General features: G+C 46.5%; 1 protein-coding gene across 1 annotated transcript in view; it reads left to right on the top strand.

Annotated features, from left to right (window-relative positions):
* The window catches only part of CPT1A (carnitine palmitoyltransferase 1A), a 939,552-nt gene that overhangs the window by 64,267 nt on the left and 852,913 nt on the right, over positions 1-22,372 (top strand). Inside the window, 1 exon segment of the mRNA XM_029583120.1 lies at positions 15,936-16,081. Within this exon segment, the coding sequence (XP_029438980.1) occupies positions 15,941-16,081 (141 nt within the window). The 5' untranslated portion in view covers positions 15,936-15,940.

Raw genomic sequence — 22,372 nt, forward strand, 5'->3', positions numbered from 1 at the left:
TGTTGGCACTTACCGATCCCCAGCCTAAATTTTGGCTTCCAGCCATGGCAACGGGGTTCCGCCGTTGTCCGGATTGTACCCGGACTATGTCCATCACAGACCCCCATAGGGTTTGTGTAATGTGTTTGGGTAGTGAGCATGATGTCCTGACTTGCACCAAATGTGCCTTAATGACACCCAAGGGTCGCAAAGCCAGGATGGAGAAGATGGGGCTCCTCTTCCATGCACCCACCCCAACGCCATCGATAGCATCGACGTCATCGGAACCGGCACCGTCGAAGTTGTACCATCATCGCCATCCCTCCGGTGACCGTCCGCCATCGATCGCTTCTCGGCCATCGACTCCCGTTCCTTCCCCGGATGGGCGAGGGGACCGGACAGAAAAGCATCGCCATCGACGGCACAAGTCTCGGCCTGTCGAGGATCCACAGCCATCGACCTCTGTTCAAGCCGAGCCACCGACAAAGAAGCCGCGAACAGACCGGACATCCTCCACGTCTTGTTCGTTGGCATCGAGGAAACCCTCACCCTCCCGGGGTGCGGGGGCCGTGATCCCACCGGTTACGGTGGTACTTCCGGCCCTGCCTCAGCCTCCCTCTCCCGTCGAGCCGGGTATGGTTACCCCTGGTCTCCGGGCAGAACTGGACCGGCTGGTCCAGGAGGCCATCGAGAAAGCGATGAAGAAATTACAACCTCCATCGGCACCGTCTCCGGCACCGGTTCCAGTGCCGCCCCCAGCACCGGCACCGGCTTCGCCACCGAGGAGGGAACCGACCACCGAGCCGTTGATACAAGCGTTAGCACCGCTACTCAGCCGTATGGAGGCGCTCATGATGGCCCTTCCATCGGTGATTCCAGTGCCATCGACAACACCACCGTCTCCGACTGGATTCTCATCGGCAGGAGAAACACCGTTTCGGATTCCCCCTTCCGGGGTGGTTCCATCGGTACCTCCTGGCATATCTCCACCGATATATCCTTCGGCTCCATCGATTCCGCGCCAGACACCGATTCCATCGGCAGCACCGAAGCCATCGATGCCATTTCTGATTCCACCTACGGCACCGATTCCACCTCGGTTTCCATCGATGCCCTCAGAACCTCAGCCAGGTCCATCAGGGCTACAAGCCCCACACGATCCCTACGATACCTGGGGTGATGATGATGATACATCTTCTGACACAGATTTGCCTTCGCCGCCATCTCCTACAGAGAGTAGAAAAAGATCTTCTCCTGAGGATCTCTCTTTTATTAATTTTGTAAAAGAGATGTCAGAAGTTGTACCTTTTCAGTTACAATCTGAAGCCGATGATAGACACCAAATGATGGAACTCCTTCAATTTCTGGATGCGCCAAAAATCATCGCTTCCATCCCTATACACCAGGTGTTTTTGGATCTGCTCAAGAAAAACTGGGAATCTCCTTCATCGGTGTCTCCAGTTAATAAGAAAGCTGACTCCACATACCTTGTCCAGTCAGCACCAGGTTTCCAAAAGCCTCAACTGGATCATCGCTCTGTTGTAGTTGAGTCTGCACAGAAGAAGGCCAAGTGTCTTAAGCCGCACTCTTCTACCCCACCTACCAGGGACAACAAATTCCTGGATAGTGTGGGACGAAAAGTGTACCATGGAGCTATGTTGATTTCACGCATAGCTTCATATCAACTCTATATGACTCAATACAACAGAGCTATCCTTAAGCAGATGCAAGACTACGCTGACACGTTGCCGGACCAGTACCAACCGCAACTTCAAGCCCTTCTTTACAAGGGATTTGAGGCAGGGAAGCACGAGATTAGGACTGCCTACGATATATTCGATGCTTCCGCGAAGGTTTCAGCCACAGCCATCTCAGCTAGACGTTGGGCTTGGTTAAAGTCATCCAACCTTCGCCCAGAGGTCCAAGATCGTCTTGCTGATTTACCCTGCTTAGGCGACAATTTGTTTGGAGAACAAATTCAACAGATTGTGGCAGAGTTAAAAGACCACCATGAGACGTTGAAACAACTCTCATCTATCCCACCTGAGGTGATCTCCAAGCAACCGCAAAAGAAGGACTCTAAAAAGTCGTTCTTTCGACCACGCCGCTACTACCCTCCGTCAACTAGGGCTCGTCCTGCACGGTCCTCTAACAGGCCTCAGACTCGTCAGCCGAGAAAGCAAAGGCCTACTGTAGCCCCACCTCCTGGGCCTGCGGCGGCCCTTTGACTTCCCTGTATTGAGCACAAGCCAACTCCCTCTTCCACACATCCCTGTGGGAGGTCGTCTGTACCACTTCTTACACCGTTGGAAACAGATCACCTCAGATCAGTGGGTGCTAGCAATTATCGCACAGGGTTACCACCTCAACTTTATAACACTTCCGCCAGACTCCCCGCCCCTTCAGGCATGGAGTCTAACCAGCCATTTGACTCAATTACAACAAGAAGTATTCCTTCTTCTACAATCAAATGCTATAGAACCCGTCCCTCCTTGTCAACAAGGGAAAGGATTCTATTCCAGGTACTTCCTAATACCAAAGAAATCAGGGGGGCTTCGTCCAATTCTGGACCTTCGGGCCCTCAACAAGTATCTGCAAAAAGAAAAGTTCAAGATGGTAACCCTGGGCGCCTTGCTCCCTCTGTTGCAAAAGGGGGATTGGCTGTGCTCTCTCGACCTCAAGGACGCTTATACCCACATTGCGATAACACAATCTCATCGCAAGTATCTGCGTTTTCTGATAGGCCACGACCATTATCAATACCGGGTACTACCTTTCGGTCTGGCATCTGCTCCACGAGTCTTTACCAAGTGTCTCATAGTAGTAGCAGCATTTCTCAGGAAAGAAGGTGTCCACGTCTACCCCTATCTGGACGATTGGCTCATCAGGGCCTCTACCCCTCAGTTTGCTCAATCCTCCCTAAAATTAACAATTCACACACTCCTTTCCTTAGGGTTTCTTGTCAATTACGAGAAATCCTGCTTGGTCCCATCTCAGACCTTATCCTTCATTGGGGCAGACTTGGACACCTTACAGGCAAAAGCCTACCTTCCAATTCAACGAGTCCACACTCTCATGTCCTTAGCTCGCCAGCTCCAGTCGCAACACACTGCCACGGCTCGCCAGTTCCTCATTCTCCTAGGACACATGGTATCCTCGGTTCAAGTCACTCCCATGACCCGACTAGCCATGAGAGTAACACAATGGACTCTACGACACCAATGGATTCAAGCTTTTCAGCCTCTGTCCTCCATTATCACAGTCACACAGGCGCTACGCCTATCCTTAACCTGGTGGACGACTCAGGTCAACCTCCTTCAGGGCTTACCCTTTCTTCCACCGGATCCGCAAGTAATCCTAACCACCGACGCTTCTCACATCGGTTGGGGAGCCCATGTGGACGACTTCCAAACCCAAGGATTATGGTCCAAAGAGGAAGCCGAACACCAGATAAATTTCCTGGAACTTCGAGCAATCCGCTATCTGCTCCGAACTTTCAAAGATCATCTATTCCATCAGATAATCTTAATCCAGACGGACAACCAAGTGGCCATGTGGTACATAAACAAGCAGGGAGGCACAGGCTCCTTCCTTCTGTGTCAGGAAGCTGCGCAGATCTGGGCGGAAGCCCTCTCCCACTTCATGTACCTCAGGGCCACTTACCTGCCGGGAGTAGACAATGTATTGGCAGACCAGCTGAGCCGTGTCTTCCAACCACACGAGTGGTCACTCGATCCTCTGGTAGCGACCACTCTGTTTCACAAGTGGGGTTCTCCCCGCATAGACCTCTTTGCGTCCCCTCAGAACCACAAAGTGGACGATTACTGCTCTCTCATTCGGAGCCAGCACTCTCGGCCGAGGGATGCATTCTCCCTCAAGTGGACAACCGGTCTGCTCTATGCATTCCCTCCACTTCCTCTTGTGTCAAAGACTCTCGTGAAGCTACGCCAGGACGGAGGAACCATGATCCTGATAGCACCTTACTGGCCACGCCAAGTATGGTTTCCAATACTCCAGGATCTCTCCATCCGCAGGCACATTCCTCTGGGAATGGACCCGCATCTTCTCACTCAAAACGACGGATGCCTCCTCCATCCCAACCTCCAAGCCTTGTCCCTGACGGCATGGATGTTGAAAGGTTAGTCCTTCAACCATTTAACCTTTCAGATTCAGTTTCTCGGGTCCTGATAGCTTCACGAAAGCCTTCCACAAGAAAGTCTTACTCATATGGAAAAGGTACACATCATGGTGCACTTCTCAGTCCCTTGATCCCCTTTCCTGTCCAATCTCTAAGTTCTTGGACTATTTATGGCACCTATCAGAATCCGGTCTAAAGACCTCTTCCATTAGGATGCATGTCAGTGCGGTAGCCGCCTTCCATAAAGGTATAGAGGGTGTCCCTATTTCAGTACAACCCCTGGTGACACGCTTTCTTAAAGGCTTGCTCCATCTGAAGCCACCCTTACGTCCTCCGGCCCCATCTTGGGACCTTAATCTGGTTCTTGGTCGTCTTATGAAACCTCCTTTCGAACCTCTGCACTCCTGTGAATTGAAGTATCTCACATGGAAAGTATTATTCCTGTTGGCTATTACTTCAGCTCGCAGGGTTAGTGAGTTACAGGCCTTAGTCACCTATCCGCCTTACACTAAACTCCTGCAGGACAGGGCGGTACTCCGCACTCACCCTAAATTTTTACCCAAGGTAGTTTCTGAATTTCATATCAATCAATCCATCATACTACCTATCTTTTTTCCCAGGCCCCATTCCAACTCTGGGGAACAGACTCTGCATACCCTAGACTGTAAACGAGCTCTAGCGTTTTATCTAGACCGTACAGTTGCTCACAGAAAGAGTACTCAATTGTTTGTCTCCTTCCATCCTAACAAGTTAGGACAACCTGTGGGTAAGCAGGCTCTTTCCTCCTGGTTGGCGGACTGCATTTCCTTCTGTTATCAGCAAGCTGGCATTCCTTTCCAAGACCGTGTCAAAGCACACTCTGTGAGGGCCATGGCGACTTCAGTGGCACACCTTCGATCGGTGCCGCTTCCTGACATCTGTAAGGCTGCAACCTGGAGTTCTCTCCATACCTTTGCAGCCCACTATTGTTTGGACAAAGCTGGAAGACAAGACTCCATCTTCGGCCAATCTGTCTTGCGTAACCTTTTTCCAACATGATGTACCAACACCCTTCCACCTTCCCAGTAGGGTGCGGATGCCCTTTCCCAAATTCCACCCCAGTTGTTGTGCCTCTTGCACATCGTTGGGTGCATTTGGTGCAAGTCAGGACATCCTCAGCTCGGTACTCACCCATTTGTGAGGACAACCATCCTGCTTGTCCTGTGAGAAAGCAAATGTTGCTTACCTGATGTAACAGGTGTTCTCACAGGACAGCAGGATGTTAGTCCTCACGAAACCCGCCCGCCACCCCGCGGTGTTGGGTTCGTTTTATTTTTACTTTCTAGGCACTGCCTGTAGCTTTGAAAATCAGACTGAAGGGAGACCCCTGCTGGCGGCAGGGTCAGTGCCTTGCTGGGCATGCCCAGTAGGGGCCAGTCAAAGTTCTGTTAAACTTTGACAGAAGTTTTCCGTGGTGGGCTCCATCCTCGATGTCACCCATTTGTGAGGACTAACATCCTGCTGTCCTGTGAGAACACCTGTTACATCAGGTAAGCAACATTTGCTATCTGCTGAAATTATCTCTTGTCATTATTTCCTGAGCGGAGGGGACGCTGCCCAGCTGCCCAGCCTAATTCCTGCTCTCCTTCCGGGCTCTGACGTCGGAGGGCGGAGCCTGCCAGACGCCTACAACAACAGCGTCTTTACGGCGCACTTGCCGTCGGCGCGCTGCCAAGACGCGCGCCTAAGAGGTGCGCGGCTTTGCTGGGCTTTGCCGGGATTCGACCGGGGTTCGATGAGGACTTTATTTAGTTCAGCAATCAACGGAACCTGGATTAAAGTGATGATGTTTCAAAAAGATCATAACAACTAAAGGTACCTGGTTTATGTTTTAAATGTTGGCCCCAACCTATCTTGGTAATGCCACACACCAAGAGGAAGGGGAAAATAGTGATTTCTACTCCAGTTATTAATGAAAATCAGCCACGTATCTCAGATCTTTTTGTGCGAGCCCTTGAATTAACACCAGGTGATGATGCCGCTGGAATATTAGCCCAGGAGCAGGGACTGAATTCCCTGGCATATGAGACATCCTTGAGCCCTGGTGCCCCAACAACACCAGAACCACCAACCGGAAAGGTTGGTGGAGAATTTGTTTTTGAAGAATCAAATTTGAACTTGGTCTCTTCCCTGGCCACTCAGAAGGGGGAAGGAAATACATACTCCCCCCAGTTGAAATCTGATTTTTTGGTCGTAAAAAACCAAGAGAGGGAACTTAATACGGAAATGTTTGCTAAGGAGAAGGGGGTAGGAGGGAATAAGGAAGTAATGATGTTTAATGAACCTGTAATTGCATCTACTAAGTTTACATTGGAGGCTTTAGGTAAAATGATATTCACCATGCAAAAATCTATTAATGATCTGACCTCCCTAGTACAAGAAACTTTGAGTAATAATAAAGTGCTACAAACAAAAATTGAAAAATTGGATGGAGCAGTAGAAAATTTGGGAACTAAAACTACTGAATTAGGAAAAGTACAATTGAATTTAATCAAATCTGAGAAAATCCATTCTGACAAATAAGAACAACTTGAAAATCAGATTCGGAGAGTAAATTTGAGAATCTTGAATTTTCCAAAAACTCACTTACTATCACCTAAAGAATTGTTTAAAAGTTATTTAAAAAATATCCTAAAATTTACAGATTTAACAATCCCAATAATATCTAGGATATATTATATAACTCAAAAAGAAAAACAAATGAAAGATCTGCCAGAACAGAGTGAAGATATAAATTTATCAGAATTGTTGGAAAAATCTTCTGATATGCAGATAAATTCTCGAGCTACTTTAATTGTCTCTTTTGCAGACATTTCTCAGAGGGACTCTATTCTTAGATTGTATTTTAGGCATCAAAACTCCAATTTTCATGGTCAACCAATTAGAGTGTTCCCTGACGTAGCTTATAATACACAGTTAAGGAGAAAAGAATTTCTAACTTTAAGGGAGAAAGTCGTAGTGCGTGGTGACAAATTCATTTTACGTTTTCCTTGCCAATGTATTATAACACATCAAGACACGCGATATGTTTTTAATCAACCTGAACAATTGCGTGCGTTCCTTGATACTTGACCCCGAAGACCATGTAGACCACTATTGTATAATAGGGGAATTAAGGATAATTTTGGCTCATATTACTATAAGGTTAATATTTCTTGAAAATAACTGCTCTATATTATTAATTCAGGTTTTGTAATTACTAATAATGATGTGTGTTTTTTAGGTTTTTCACAGAATGTATTAATGCTAATCTTTTTAGGACTATTCTAGAGAAGATATATTATGTTTACAAACTGTGTAATATCCTTTATGAAAAATGAAAAGTTGAATAAATATATAATAAAAAAAAAAAAAAAAAGTTTTTACTGAGTGTTTGCCTCTACAGCCAACTTCTTTTCAAATTCTCTCTTAGCCTGTCTTATCAATGTCTTACATTTAACTTGCCAATGTTTATGCTTTATCCTATTTTCTAATGTTGGATCCTTCTTCCAATTTTTGAATGAAGTTCTTTTGCCTAAAATAGCTTCTTTCACCTCTCCTTTTAACCATGCCGGTAATCGTTTTGCCTTCTTTCCACCTTTCTTAATGTGTAGAATATATTTAGACTGTGCTTCTAGAATGGTATTTTTTAACAATGACCATGCCTCTTTGACATTTTTTACTTTTGTAGCTACTCCTTGAAGTTTTTTTCTAACAATTTTTCTCATTTTATCAGTTTCCATTTTGAAAGTTTAGCACAAGAGCCTTGGATTTGCACACTGTTCCTCTTCCAGTCATTATATCAAATTTGATCATATTATGATCACTATTGCCAAGCGGCCCCACCACCTTTACCTCTCTCACCAAGTCCTGTGCTCCACTGAGAATTAGATCTAAAATTGCTCCCCTCTCTCGTCTGTTCCTGAACCAATTGCTCCATAAAGCTATCATTTATTCCATCCAGGAACGTTATCTCTCTAGCGTGACCCGATGATACATTTACCCAGTCTATATTGGGGTCATTGAAGTCTCCCATTATTACTGCACTACCCATTTGGTTAGCTTCCCTAATTTCTCTTAGCATTTCACTGTCCATCTCACCATCTTGACCAGGTGGACGGTAGTATACCCCTATCACTGTAGTCTTCCCTGATACACAAGGGATTTCTACCCATAAAGATTCAATTTTGTATTTAGTCTCATGCAGGATGTTTATCCTGTTGGACTCTATGCCATCCCGGACATAAAGCGCCACACCTCCTCCCGACTGCTCCTCTCTGTCATTGCGATATAATTTGTACCCCGGTATAGCACTGTCCCATTGGTTATCCTCTTTCCACCATGTCTCTGAGATGCCAATTAAGTCTATGTTATCATTCACTGCTATACATTCTAATTCTCCCATCTTACTTCTTAGACTTCTGGCATTAGCATACAAACATTTCAAAGTTTGTTTTTTGTTTGTATTTTCATTCTGCTTTTTAATTGATAGGGATAAGTTAGAATTTTTTAGCTCAGGTGAGTTTTTAGTTACAGGCACTTGGACTACTTTTCTAATTATTGGAACCTCACTGTCGGGATGCCCTAATTCTAATGCATCATTAGTATCCTTTGAAGATAGCTCTCTCCATTTCAGCGAATGCTACCCTGGAGGTTCTGGATTTAAGCTTTCTACCTAAGAGCATAAATTTGGCTTCCAGAACCTCCCTCCCACATTTTCCTTTGTCGTTGGTGCCCACATGTACCACGACAGGCGGCTCCTCCCCATCCTATCTAGGTGACACTTGAGGTCCGCCACCTTCGCACCAGGTAGGCATGTTACCAGGCGATCCTCACGCTCACCAGCCACCCAGCTATCTACATTCCTAATAATCGAGTCACCAACTATGACGGCCGACCTAACCCTTCCCTCCTGGGCAGTAGGCCTTGGGGAGATATCCTCAGTGCGAAAGAATAATGCATCACCTGGAGAGCAGGTCCTTGCTACAGGATCCTTTCCTGCTACACCTGCTTGGTGCTCTCCCATCATGAGACCTTCTTCTTCCAAGGCAGCACCAGGGCTGCCAGTCTGAAGTTGGGACTTGACTACTATGTCCCTGAAGGTCTCATCTATATACCTCTCTGTCTGCCTCAGCTCCTCCAGGTCTGCCACTCTAGCCTCCAGAGATCGGACTCGTTCTCTGAGAGCCAGGAGCTCTTTGCATCGCATGCACATGTACAACTTCTCACCGGTGGGTAAAAAATCATACATGTGACACTCTATGCAAAAGACTGGGAAGCTCCCCTCTTGCTGCTGGACTGCTGCTTTCATCTCAGTTTTGATCAGTTCCTAGCGAAGTTTTAGGTTGCTAAGGGAGTAGGAATGTGTCTAACGTCCTTTAAATGTATTAGTGAATTCACTATGTGTCTGGTAGTGGCCTACCGGGGTCTGATCGAATTCTCAATAAAGTTTTTGTTGGGTTTTTTTTTTTTTTTTTTTTGTGAAAGTGGCACCTGCGTATAAATTAAGGGATGAGCTAGGGATGGGTGGGTTGGGAAATACAGTCTAACTTCAGTTAGTCAGCCAGAGTGACTCACTGCTCTCTTGATTAACAAATGTTGGTCCTTATTCAAACCCAATCACACTACCTTAACACCTTTCCAAGGTGAGTAACTGAGCTGAACTATTCAACTTTTTTACTTAGGTATACACTGCTCCTAGCTTATTTCTAGCTTCTGGCTACTTTTTGGGGTTTTTGTTTTTTTTTTTGGGGGGGGGGGGGGGGGGGGTGTTTTCAATACAAACACTCAGTTCTTTAAAAGTCTGCAGAACACTCAGTTCTGCAGACTTTTAAAAATAAACACACTATCTACTGCTTACTAGCTACTTTATTGACTGACTATTTAAAAATTCAGTCTAACTTGTTTATTCACTACTTTTTCTGACTATTAAAGGCACAAACACACTAAATAATATTCCCAAATAGTTAACTTTGCCCCAATACTTTTAAAAACGACAATATCCCAAGCAAAAACTTACTGATTCCTTTCAGCCACCAGCAAGGTGGCTGAAAGGAACACTGAGAGGAGAGGATGAGTAGATGTGAATCTGGTCTTGAATGAGTAGATGTGAATCTGTTATTTACATTTTCGAATAATAGAAGGACTAGGGGGCATTCTATGAAGTTAGCAAGTAACACATTTTAAGACTAATCGAAGAAACTTTTCACTCAACGCACAATAAAGCTCTGGAATTTGTTGCCAGAGGATGTGGTTAGTGCAGTTAGTGAGCTGGGTTCAAAAAAGGTTTGGATAAGTTCTTGGAGAAGTCCATTAACGGCTATTAATCAAGTTTACTTAGGGAATAGCTACTGCTATTAATTGCATCAGTAGCATGGGATGTTCTTAGTGTTTGGGTAATTGCCAGGTTCTTGTGGCCTGGTTTGGCCTCTGTTGGAAACAGGATGCTGGGCTTGATGGACCCTTGGTCTGACCCAGTATATGTGTGTGTGTGTGTGTGTATATATACAGAAATAATTAAAAAAAAATATCTATATGTGTAATAGAGACATTAGCTCAGAATGCAGGTACTCCTTGGTTTCTTCAAATCTGCCCTCAGTGTTACTCCTTCCTTCATATCCCTAGAAGCAATAAATGGGGAGGTGGGGTTGCAGTCTTTAAAAAATCTCTTGACTGGATCCTCTTTTTCATAAGACATTTGAGGGAATAGAGCAGGGGTAGGCAACTTTGGTCATTGAATACCACAAACAGGTTTTTGGTTATATGGATATAGCCACAGTGAGCATGCATGAGATGTATTTGCACATAGTGTAAAGCAGTGCATGTGAATATACCTCATGCATGTTCATTGTGGATATCCTGAAACCAGACCTCTTTGCAGCACTCAAGGATGGAGTTGCTTACCACTGGAATAGTCATCACTCTTGCAAGCCTCTAACTACCTAAAGTGGTGGATTGTCCTTGTATATTATCGATTTCCTGCTGTCTGGAATCAATAAAACTTTACAGAAACATAGAAATGACGGCAGAAGAAGACCAAACGGCCCATCCAGTCTGCCCAGCAAGCCACGCAGTTCATTCATTTATTTTTTTTCCCACCCTTTTTCTCCCTCCCACCCATCACTATTGGTTTCCAGCACCCTCCGGCCCCAACTCCCTTCCACCCCTCCACCATGCAGAGAGCAGCGCCGTATCCGCATCCCAGTGAAAATCCAGCTCAATCAGGGGTAGCAACCGCCGCAACAAGCAGGCCACACCCCTGCCCCATACTCTTACCCACCCCTGCTTTGTTTGTTTGTTTCTTGTTTTGTTTTTTTTTTTTGGAGATGGCAGCCCTCCGTGAAGGCGGAACACCAACCACTGCCACTGGCATCCCGCTCCGTGAATGCTTCTGTGGCTACTGCTGCTCCGTGCAGTGTTTTGCTGCCTCTTTATTTACGCCCACTAGACTTGATGGATCCACAGTGTTTATCCCACGCCCCTTTGAAGTCCTTCACAGTTTTAGACTTCACCACTTCCTCCGGAAGGGCATTCCAGGCATCCACCACCCTAGAACATAAGAAATGCCATGCAGGGTCAGACCAAGTCCCATCAAGCTCAGTATTCTGACTGAAAGTGGCTACCAAGAGGGTCCCAAAAGCACAGGACTGCTTCTACAGCCAAGTCCATAAGCAAAACATGTCAAGCAGCACTGTCTGAATTTTCAAGAGAGTTCATCACCTAGTAAAAAGTGTTGCTAGCAGAAATTTCTATGGGTTATTTATAACTGCATGGCGTGGCCTCACAGAGTGACAGGTATTATCTTGAGCTTGCTGGGCAGACTAATTGACCATTTGGTCCTTTTTTGCTATCATTACTATCTTACTAATCTAGGTCACAGATACCTGGAAGATTCCATAAAGTAGATCTAATTCCTGTTCCAGGGATAGCAGTAGCTTTCTTTAGGCTTCTTGGCTAATAATGTGTTATAGACTTGTCCTTTAGAACTTGTCCACATCTTTTTTTAAATTCTGCTGTACTAGTTACCTTGACTATGTCCTCTGTCAACAGATTTCATAGCTTAACTTATAGAAACATAGAAATGACGGCAGAAGAAGACCAAATGGCCCATCTAGTCTGCCCAGCAAGCTTCACACATTTTTTTCTCTCATACTTATCTTTTTCTCTTAACTCTTGGTTTTAACTGTGTGCTGACTGAAAAATACTTAGCACTATTTGTTTTAATCTGCTGGTTGTTAGTTTCATTGAGTATCCCTTTGGTTTAGTATTTTTTTTAAAGAGTAGAAACATCCTTTATTTACCTTTTCACCCCATTCGTAGTTTTTATAAACTATCATGTCCATTTTCAGGGTCTCTTTTCCAAGCTGAAGACCCTAACCCATAAGAACATAAGAATTGCCATACTGGGACAGACAGATAGTCCATCACACACTGTTTCCAACAGTAGCCAGTCCAGGCCACAAGAGCCTGGCAAAATCCAATGCTACTGTCATGCAGCAAAAAATAGTAGTTGTTCCCTAAATCTACTTATTTAATAATAGCCTGAATATTCTTTTACCAGTGAAGAGCTGTTCCATTGCCTTTATCATTTTCATCATTTCCCTCTACATCTTTTCTAGTTCTGCGATCTCAAGATGTAATGGCACCATTGTTCGATACAAAGTCATTATGATGATTTCCATTTTAATTTCCATTCCTTTTTGTATTATTCCTAACATTCTATTTGCTTTTTGAACCAGTGCTGTGCACTGAGACAAGGATTTCAATGTGTTGTCCAGAAGAACTCCAAGGTCCTTTTCCTGGGTGGTGACTCCAGCATTGTGTACATAAAGTTGGAATCATTTTTTTGCTGTGTGCATCATGTGTTACTTTTCCACATTACATTTCATCTGTCTTTCATCTGCCTGTAAGGGAGTGGCCCTACTCCCCTTCCTTAATCTCTGTGGGACCAGGTAGAGACCTGGTGCACCTAGAGGGAGAGTACTCTGGGTGGGATCCTGCTGGGCAGGATAAGAAGTAGAGCCCATCTAGGAACAGGGGACCCTCCGTATTCTGGAGAAGGAACTCCTGAACCCTCTCTGGTAAGCTAGTTTTGGGTACACTGCTAGAAGGTAGGCAGTCTACTATTGATTGTGTGCAGAGTATTATAATGAAGTTGCATGAAAAAGGCTGAAGTCAGCACTGTTCCTGCCTCCAACCTATGAATTACTTGGCTATCCTACATATGGTGTAAGAAGTGAGATTTTTTTTCTGTTCTTGGTACAGAGAAAAACCCACATCTCCAAGAGAACAGAAAGAGAAATGCTGATTGTGTCTGCCCTGCCTAAAGAAGGGAGTTTGGGCAGAAATAAATTGCTGCTAACGCTGCAGAGCATTGATGCTCTCTGGCTCAGAGAAGAACACAGAAAATTTATTCTTTTTCTTTAAACAGAGTGTTTTGGGGGGCTTATAGGAAAGAATAGGTTTAGAGTTATAGCAAGTAAGAAGAGAAGCTCTGCTTGTTTGAGTCAGGGGAACTCAGTAAGTAAGGGCTGGACAAGCTGGGGTTTTTTCCCTTTTATCATTTCTACAGAGAAAATGTGCAGAGACTCTGTTTGAACAGGGTGAGGTCCTTACAAAAAGTGAAGCTGCCAGAGTATGTGCACACAGGGTGTTGCCCTTCAGCAGTAAGCTGTAGCACTGCACTAAGCATAAGACATCAGCTGAGGAAATGCATGTCTGAATTAAATATGAAACATTGATTGAGAGCCTCCTGGAAGGTGCCCTGAAAAACCAGACATCTTGGGTCATTGCTGGAAGGACTGGGAAGCAAAAGAAGTGCTCCTAAATCCAAACTAGATAAGAGTAAAACAAGGATAGGACACAGTACATTTGAAAGCAAAGGGAGCACAGCAACAAAGTGAGTCATATAACTCCATCTCTTCCCATCAGAGAGGCATCACTTTAGAGATACCTGAAGGCAGCAAATGTGCTGAAGCCAGAACAGTCCCTGAGTAGTAAGAGCAGGAGGAATGCAAGGTGGAAGAACCTGCAGTGACTGAGTATGAAATGCCAGAAAGTTCGTGGTGGAGCTTCAAGGCCTGCCCTGAAAGAGGCAACACAGACTGTCCAGAAGGGGACAGTAAGAACGACCTGCTGATGCAGTACTGATTGGACTATGGAAGACAATATGGAGGAGCCAGAGAGGAGCGTGGCAGAGAGGCCTAAGGGAGTTGCTGCAGAAGAGCCAGGGAGAGGCACTGCAGAAGTTCCAGAAAGCAGTGCTGTGGAATGACCAGACTGCAGTGATATGGACAGCTCAAATGAGTCCCAAGACATCTAAGAGAAGATTGAAGAGTGCTCACAACAAGTTCAAGAGAAATTACCACAGGACTACTCACATGAAGTCCAAGGAGTCTGCTGGGAAAGGAATGGAACCTAGAGTCATCAGGGGTCTCAATTAAAGGACTGGGGATGCACACTGGGCAAAGGGCACAGTGGGGAGGTAGTGATAGTGCTATCTGGGATATCCCTAATATGTGGGGTAAACTTGACCCCAAGCCTAGCTGCTGGGTAGTCAGAAGAAGAGTGAGGAATGGAGCACTTTCCTGGATGTGATCCAGAAGAAGTGAAAATGCTTGGCCCACTAATCCAAGCTGAGAGTGAGAGTATGTAAGGGAGTGGCCTTTCTCTTCCTCCTTAACCTGTGCAGGACCAGACTAGAGCCCTGGTCCACCCTAATTCCCATAGAGGGTGAGTGTTCTGTGGGCGAGATCCTGCTGGGCAGGATAAGCTGCAAAGCCCAGCTAGGAACATGGGACCCCATGTCTCCTGCAGAAGGAGCTCCTGAACCCTCTCTTGGGTACACTGCTAGAAAGAGGCAGTCTAAGAACATAAGAACATGCCATACTGGGTCAGACCAAGGGTCCATCAAGCCCAGCATCCTGTTTCCAACAGTGGCCAATCCAGGCCATAAGAACCTGGCAAGTACCGAAAAACCAAGTCTACTATTGATTGTTTGTGTGCTAAGATATATAATAAAGTTGAAGTTGCATGAAGAAGGCTGGAGTCAGTGTGGATCCTGCCTTCAGTCTATAAAGAATCGCTTGGCTATCCTATACTGCTATCAAGTTGCCCAGTCTCTTGGACTTATAAGGTCTCTCTGCGGTACCTTGCAATTTCCTGCTGTTTTTAATAATTTTGAATTTTTTGTCATCTGTAAATTTGATCATCTCTCTTGTTCTCTTTTCCAGATCAGTTATGAATATGTTTGCACAGCACAGGTTCTAGTACAGACCCCTGTGGTATTCCACTATTTATCCAGATAACTTTAGACTGTTCTCTGGTATGATCAAACCTTTTGAATATGGAGCACATAATAACATAGTGGATGTTGGCAAATAAGAACTATTTGGTCTATGCAGTCTGCCCATGTGCCATTTCCTACATTACTCTAGCTTTGGTCATTGCTTATGCTTGTTCTTCTTCACTAAGAAAATGTCCCAGTTGTCAGTTATACAAGCTTGACTGCCTTCACAGGTTTACATCTAATCCTTTTTGCCAAGAACTAGGAAGTAACTGGTTAAAAGAAAGGAAAGTAAGGGTAGAACTAAATGGTCCATTTTCCAAATGGAGAAAGGTAAGTTTATCTGGCTAAGACTATATTCAGCAGAGTTCCTAAATCATCAGTGCTCCCCTGAATATCTGTGACAATTTGTCTGCTTGCTGTACTGCTGAATATTGATCTCTGTGTTGTTTGCCCTCCACCCTTCCCTTTTTATATCCAATGAAGACTTTTACCTCCTGTGTTTGTCCATTTCAGCATTAATGGCGGAAGCCCATCAGGCAGTTGCCTTCCAATTTACTGTCACTCCTGATGGCATTGACTTGCGTCTCAGTCATGAAGCTCTCAGGCAGATTTATCTCTCTGGTCTCCATTCCTGGAAGAAAAAGTTCATCCGATTTAAGGTACTGTCTTATGATGTATGGTATATTATATTACTGTGAGGTTAGTAAATGCATCAGCTTTAAGAACATAAGAAAATGCCATACTGGGTCAGACCAAGGGTCCATCAAGCCCAGCATCCTGTTTCCAACAGTGGCCAATCCAGGCCATAAGAACCTGGCAAGTACCCAAAAACTAAGTCTGTTCCATGTTACTTTTGCTAATGGCAGTGGCTATTCTCTAAGTGAACTTAATAGCAGGTAATGGACTTCTCCTCCAAGAACTTATCCAATCCTTTTTTAAACAGAGCTATACTAACTGCACTAACCACATCCTCTGGCAACAAATTCCAGAGTTTAATTGTGCGTTGAGTAAAAAAGAACTTTCTCCGATTAGTTTTAAATGTGCCCCATGCTAACTTCATGGAGTGCCCCCTAGTAGAAAGACTAGGGGGCACTCCATGAAGTTAGCATGGGGCACATTTAAAACTAATCGGAGAAAGTTCTTTTTTACTCAACGCACAATTAAACTCTGGAATTTGTTGCCAGAGGATGTGGAACTGAGCATCACAGGGGAATGGGCTAGGTCAGTGATGGCGAACTCCAGTCCTCGAGTGCCACAAACAGGCCAGGTTTTCAGGATATCTACAATGAATATGCATGAGAGAAATTTGCATGCACTGCTGCCATTGTATGCAAATCTATCTCATGCATATTCATTGTGGGTAGCCTGAAAACCTGGCCTGTTTGTGGCACTCGAGGACTGGAGTTTGCCATCACTGGGCTAGGTGAAGTTTAATATAGATGATTTATGGGAGATGTGTTTGTGCCAGAGTTTCCCAAAGTAGGGATCTAGAACCACTGAAGTGAAAGCAAGGAATCTTAGCCAAGAAACAAGCAGGACAGCAGATTGTAAAGAATTTTAAACAAACAAAAAAGCAATTCCCTGTACGTACCAGGATCAGTCCAGACGGTGGGTTATGTTCCCCGTCCAGCCGATGGAGTCAGAATAAAAACTCGAGAGGGGGCACTATATAAGCCCCTCCCCTTCCCTCAATCTTCAGTATTCTTCTGACTCCAGCAGATGTGAGCAGGGGACTCTGCGGTCCCCAGTGCAGGAGATTAGGTTTTCTAGTTTTTCCCGTCGATAGCAGGGCTGAATTAGCCATGCTGTATGGGAACTGTCAATCAGGGCCTGGGAGGCGGAGCTTCATAGCAGAGTGTAGATCTTTTTGATCCTCTGCGGCTGCGCGTGGGTTCCCGCGCAGGAGTCAACGGTTCTCCTCAGTCTGTTCTTTTCCATGCGCGGGAGCGCACGCGGAGCCCTTCTTCTCCTCAGAAGAAAATATATTTTTTGTTAAAATGTCAAAGAAGCAGTCTGGTTTTAAACCGTGCCCTTGCGGTAAGATCATGTCCGTCACCGGGCATGATCGCTGCTACCGCTGCCTGGGGCGCGACCACATACAATCCGACTGTGAGCATTGTGACAGGATGTCCCTGAGAGCTCGTCGGCACAGGAGTTATCGCTGGCTGGAGCTCTCTTTGGAAGACAAGGCGTCCACGACCCATTCTTCCCCGGGGCCAAAATCAAGACCATCGGCCTCCAATAAAAGAGCGGCTTCTTGGGACCCTCAATCCCCGAAGGTACAAGATACAAAGAGGAAACCCAAAGATAGCACAGACCAGGGACCTGGTCTTCAGTCCCAGGGACTCGATGCCGGGAAACAGAGGCCTTTCAAATTGTCTGAGCCCCATTCCCGAATGCCACTTAACGACAATCCAGTGCGGGCCTTGATGCTATCGCAACAGCCGATGCCACAGGCCATGGAGCTGAGGCCGCAGTCGAAGCCGAATAAAGGCACAGAGCCGGCACGGAAAATATCAAAGACGTCGCCGAAGGGATCGGAGTCGGCGCCGAAGACCTCACAGTCGGCGCCGAAGACCTCACAGTCGGCGCCGAGAACACAGTCTGCGCCGAAGGCAAGATCGGCGCCGAAGAAATCACACCCGGCGCCGAAGACATCGGAATCGGGGCTGAAGAGGTCAGAATCAACGTCGGGGCCCACACAATCGGAGCCGTTGACTATGCATACGGCGCCGCAACATAAGTCCGATCCAAATCAGGGGTCCTTGGGGTCCGAGCAGCGAAAAGTGAAACTAAAGACGAGTGGCGCAAATACCGCATCGCGCTCTAAATCTCCATCAACAACCCCGCTTGGGGCGCCAAACAAACCTGTACATGCGGAACAGCCGGGACAGGACTCGCAGGAGCTTACACCGGCATCACGAGCTCCCCCCCAGAGGAGGGAGTGTGACCAGACTATATCGGACGAAACACAGGGGAAGTAAGCATGTGCACAAGCCACAAGACAGGTCTCCACGAGCGGATAGCCATTCGTACAGAAAGGCACGCTCGGACAGGGATTCCCGAGACAGCAGAGCTTCTTCTAGAAGGAAGAGACATCGTCACTATTCTGACTCATCGCCCTCCCCTACTCGAGGCCATGGTCACTCAAAGCGGCATCATGTCTCCCATCACAGGAAGGTGATATCTTCATCTTCATCCTCCTCCCATTATAGAAGTAGATCTAATCGCTCTCATTCGACTTCGCATGGAGTAATACCAATTTCGTCATCCCTGTCTCCTAGCAGATCACGGAGTGTACAATCCACATGTCACCACGGAACGGAGTGGAGTGATCAATCAGATGAGGAGAAAGATCCTAATCCTCTTCCTTCAGAGTTAACTCATGACCCTGCTCACTTGGCGAAACGCCCCCCAATGCCACCTCATACTTCAAAAGCCTTTTGGGACCTGACATAGTCCTTAGCGGGCTTCTTTGAAACCCTGCAATCCTCGTATACTCTACCACCGGAGTCTTTGTTCCCGGGAGACAATGCAAAGACTCCTCAACAGCACGCTCAACGGGATATACTATCCCACTCTCCACCAATATCTCCGATTTGTTCTTCATCTCCTCAGAGAGATTCCATATCGATACACTCCTCACCTCTATCTTCTACGGGTTACCCATCTGATCCACCAGAGCAGCCAGCGGAACCATATTCCCCCCCAGAGGATCTCACGTATCCCAAGTTCGTTGTTAAAATGGGAAACATCCTAAAACTGGATGTACAGAAATTGCCAGAGCCGAGAGCGGAGACATTGAGGTTGCTGAAGATTTTTGACGCCCCGGGGGAACAGTCGGCTCTTCCACCACACGCGGTTCTGCACGGAGTCCTACAAAAATCATGGGACACCCCCTTTGCTTTGCCAGCGGTATCTAGGAAGAGACCGATTTAAAATTCAAGCTACAAAAACCATCTACGTACGCTGTCCCTCAACTACCACATGAATCCATAGTGGTAGAGTCTGCACTACAAAGGTCTCGAAAAGCAAAATCGCATTCATCCGCCCCCCCAGAGAAGGACAATAAATGCTTGGACGACTTTGCGAAACGCGTCTATCAGAACGCGATGCTTACTGCACGAATTCATCACCATCACTTCTATATGGTACATTATATGTACGAATGCCTATAAGCCACCAAGGGCATGTTCACGGCATCAGGGGAGAACATTCCGTCCCTGATATCGAACATGGAAGAGTGCACTCGTCATATGCTGAGAGCGGTTTACGAAGGCTTTGAAAACACCTCGAGAGCTTCAGCCATGGCTATAGCAGCCAGACGTCTTGCCTGGCTCAAGGCTAGTGCCATAAGAGAAGATCTCCATGAAAAACTCGCTAATTTACCATGCACAGGCGATAACCTCTTTGGGGACCGTCTGCATGATATGGTTAGTAAACTAAAAGATCAGGCACTAGCGGTTCAGTCACTCGCAGCCCCAACATCTGCTAAAAGATATTTCACTTCCTCGTGCAGACAGCCTTTCTCCAGGAGACCATATAGAAATTATCAAAACTTCAGGCCGCAATCCTACCTACCCTACCACAGGCAACCCAATAATAATCCTCCACAACCGCAGCAGAGGAGAGGCAAACCTCGTTCACAGCGGCAGCAACAACCACAGCAGACGGCAGTTCCAGCAAAGACGGCACAGTCTTTTTGAACTCACCACTACCACCTTTTTTACCGGAAGCTCCCCCAGGCAGGATAACCACTTGTTTTGCCGCATGGCAAGCCATCACGACCGATCAGTGGGTACTCGACATCGTAAAAAACGGATATCAGTTACACTTCCTATCCAAACCCATCACTCCGCACTTCCCCCTGCAAAAGGAGGAATCCGTACAACCCCAGCTGGCCCAGGAGTTAACCATCCTTCTTCATCAAAAGCTATCCGCTCAATCCCTCCGGCGTTAATGGGCCAGGGGTTCTACTCCCCATATTTCCTCATTCCAAAGAAATCAGGGGGCAGCCGGCCCATTCTGGACCTCAGAGAGCTCAACAAGTGCCTAGTTTGGGAAAAGTTCAAGATGGTGTCCCTGAAGTCCATCCTGCCCTTATTACAACCCAAGGATTGGATGTCTTCTATAGACCTCAAGGATGCGTACACACACATTCCGATCCACAAATCCTATTGGCAGTACCTATGTTTCCAGTACCGCAATCAACATTACTAATACAAGGTCCTGCCTTTTGGACTTCGGCAGCACCCAGGGTGTTCACCAAATGCATGGTGGTGGTGGTGGCCCATCTTCGCTTACAGGGGCTAACTATATTTCCTTACCTTGACTACTGGCTACTGGTAGCGTCTGATCTGAGCCTTCTGAAATCGCAACTCAGCACAGCAATAGCCTGCTTGCAACGACTGGGGTTGATCATCAATTATCCAAAATCCGAGTTACAACCCTCGCAGATTCTACAATTCATAGGAGCCCGACTTGACACAGTTCAAGCCAGGGCGTTCCTACCAGAAGACAGGAAAATAAAAATGTGCTCTTTGCTCCAATCCCTACAGAGAGCACGCTCTACCACAGCCCGAACCATACTGAGAGTTCTGGGACACATGGCAGCTGTGAACTTCACTGTCCCAAACACAAGACTCCACATGCGACTCCTGCAGTGGGGTCTAAACGACAATGGTCACAACACTCTCAACCATTACACACACGAATACAATTAACCAACCAGATGCGACGGGACGTTGACTGGTGGCTCCGGGTGCCAACTCTGAACAAGGGAGCCCCGTTCAACCCCCCTCCACACAATGCAGTCCTCACAACAGACGCCTCGCGGAAGGGATGGGGGGCTCATCTAGACCTCCTGGAGACACAAGGCCTTTGGTCGCCAGCCGAACAAGTGTTGCAGATAAACCTATTGGAACTCAGGGCAATACGCAATGCCCTGCTCACCTTCCAGGACTATCTACGCGGTCGAAGGGTGATGATTTACATGGACAACCAAGTCGCCATGTTCTACATAAACAAATAAGGCGGGTCCGGTTCATGGCCCCTCTGCAGGGAGGCTCTGCAGATTTTCTCTCACGCTCACAGACAGTCCATTCACCTTCAAGCCACTTATCTGCCGGGTATAGCAAACACCAGAGCGGACAGATTAAACCTCATCTTTCACCCGCACGAGTGGAGAATGAATCCCGAAGTACTGCAGACTATCTTCAACAGTTGGGGAACGCCGACCATAGACCTCTTTGTCACGGAAGCAAACCCCCAACTTCCACAGTTCTGTTCCACCCGACCCAGCCCGTCCCGGTTAGCTCAGGACGCGTTCCTACTTCCTAGGTCGTCAACTCTTCTATACGCTTTTCCGCCAATTCCATTAATAACGAAGACGATACAAAAATGCATCGCAGACAGCAGTCAGCTCATACTCATTGCGCTGGCTTGGCCTCGGCAACCATGGTACAGCTATCTCTTGCGTCTCTCAGTGGCAACCCCAATCTGCTTCCCAGACCGCCCAGACCTTCTCCTCCAGGACGATGGCTTTCTCATTCACCCGCTCCTCTCCTCCCTCCATCTGACTGCGTCGAGGTTGAGCGGGCATTATTAACCGAACAAGGGGTTTCACACACGGTTCAAAATAATTCTTCTCGAGTCTAGAAAGCCGTCCACTAGAAGAAGTTACTCCTTCAAATGGAAACGCTACGCCCAACTGGGTGTAACGAAAGAGGTATTTCACCTATAGACTGTTTGCCAGCATTCTTACTAGATTATCTGCATTCTCTCTCTGAGTCAGGGTTGGCAACTTCTTCTATCCGAGTGCATCTCAGTGCGATTGCAACATATCATCATAGGCCTCTCAATAACCACTCGGTGGCAGAACACCCGTTACTATCTAGATTCCTCAAGGGTCTTCTGCACTTACGCCCACCGGTGTCTAAACCACCGGTACC

Source organism: Rhinatrema bivittatum, chromosome 17 (genome assembly GCF_901001135.1).
Source record: "Rhinatrema bivittatum chromosome 17, aRhiBiv1.1, whole genome shotgun sequence".
NCBI classification, from domain to species: Eukaryota; Metazoa; Chordata; class Amphibia; order Gymnophiona; family Rhinatrematidae; genus Rhinatrema; species Rhinatrema bivittatum.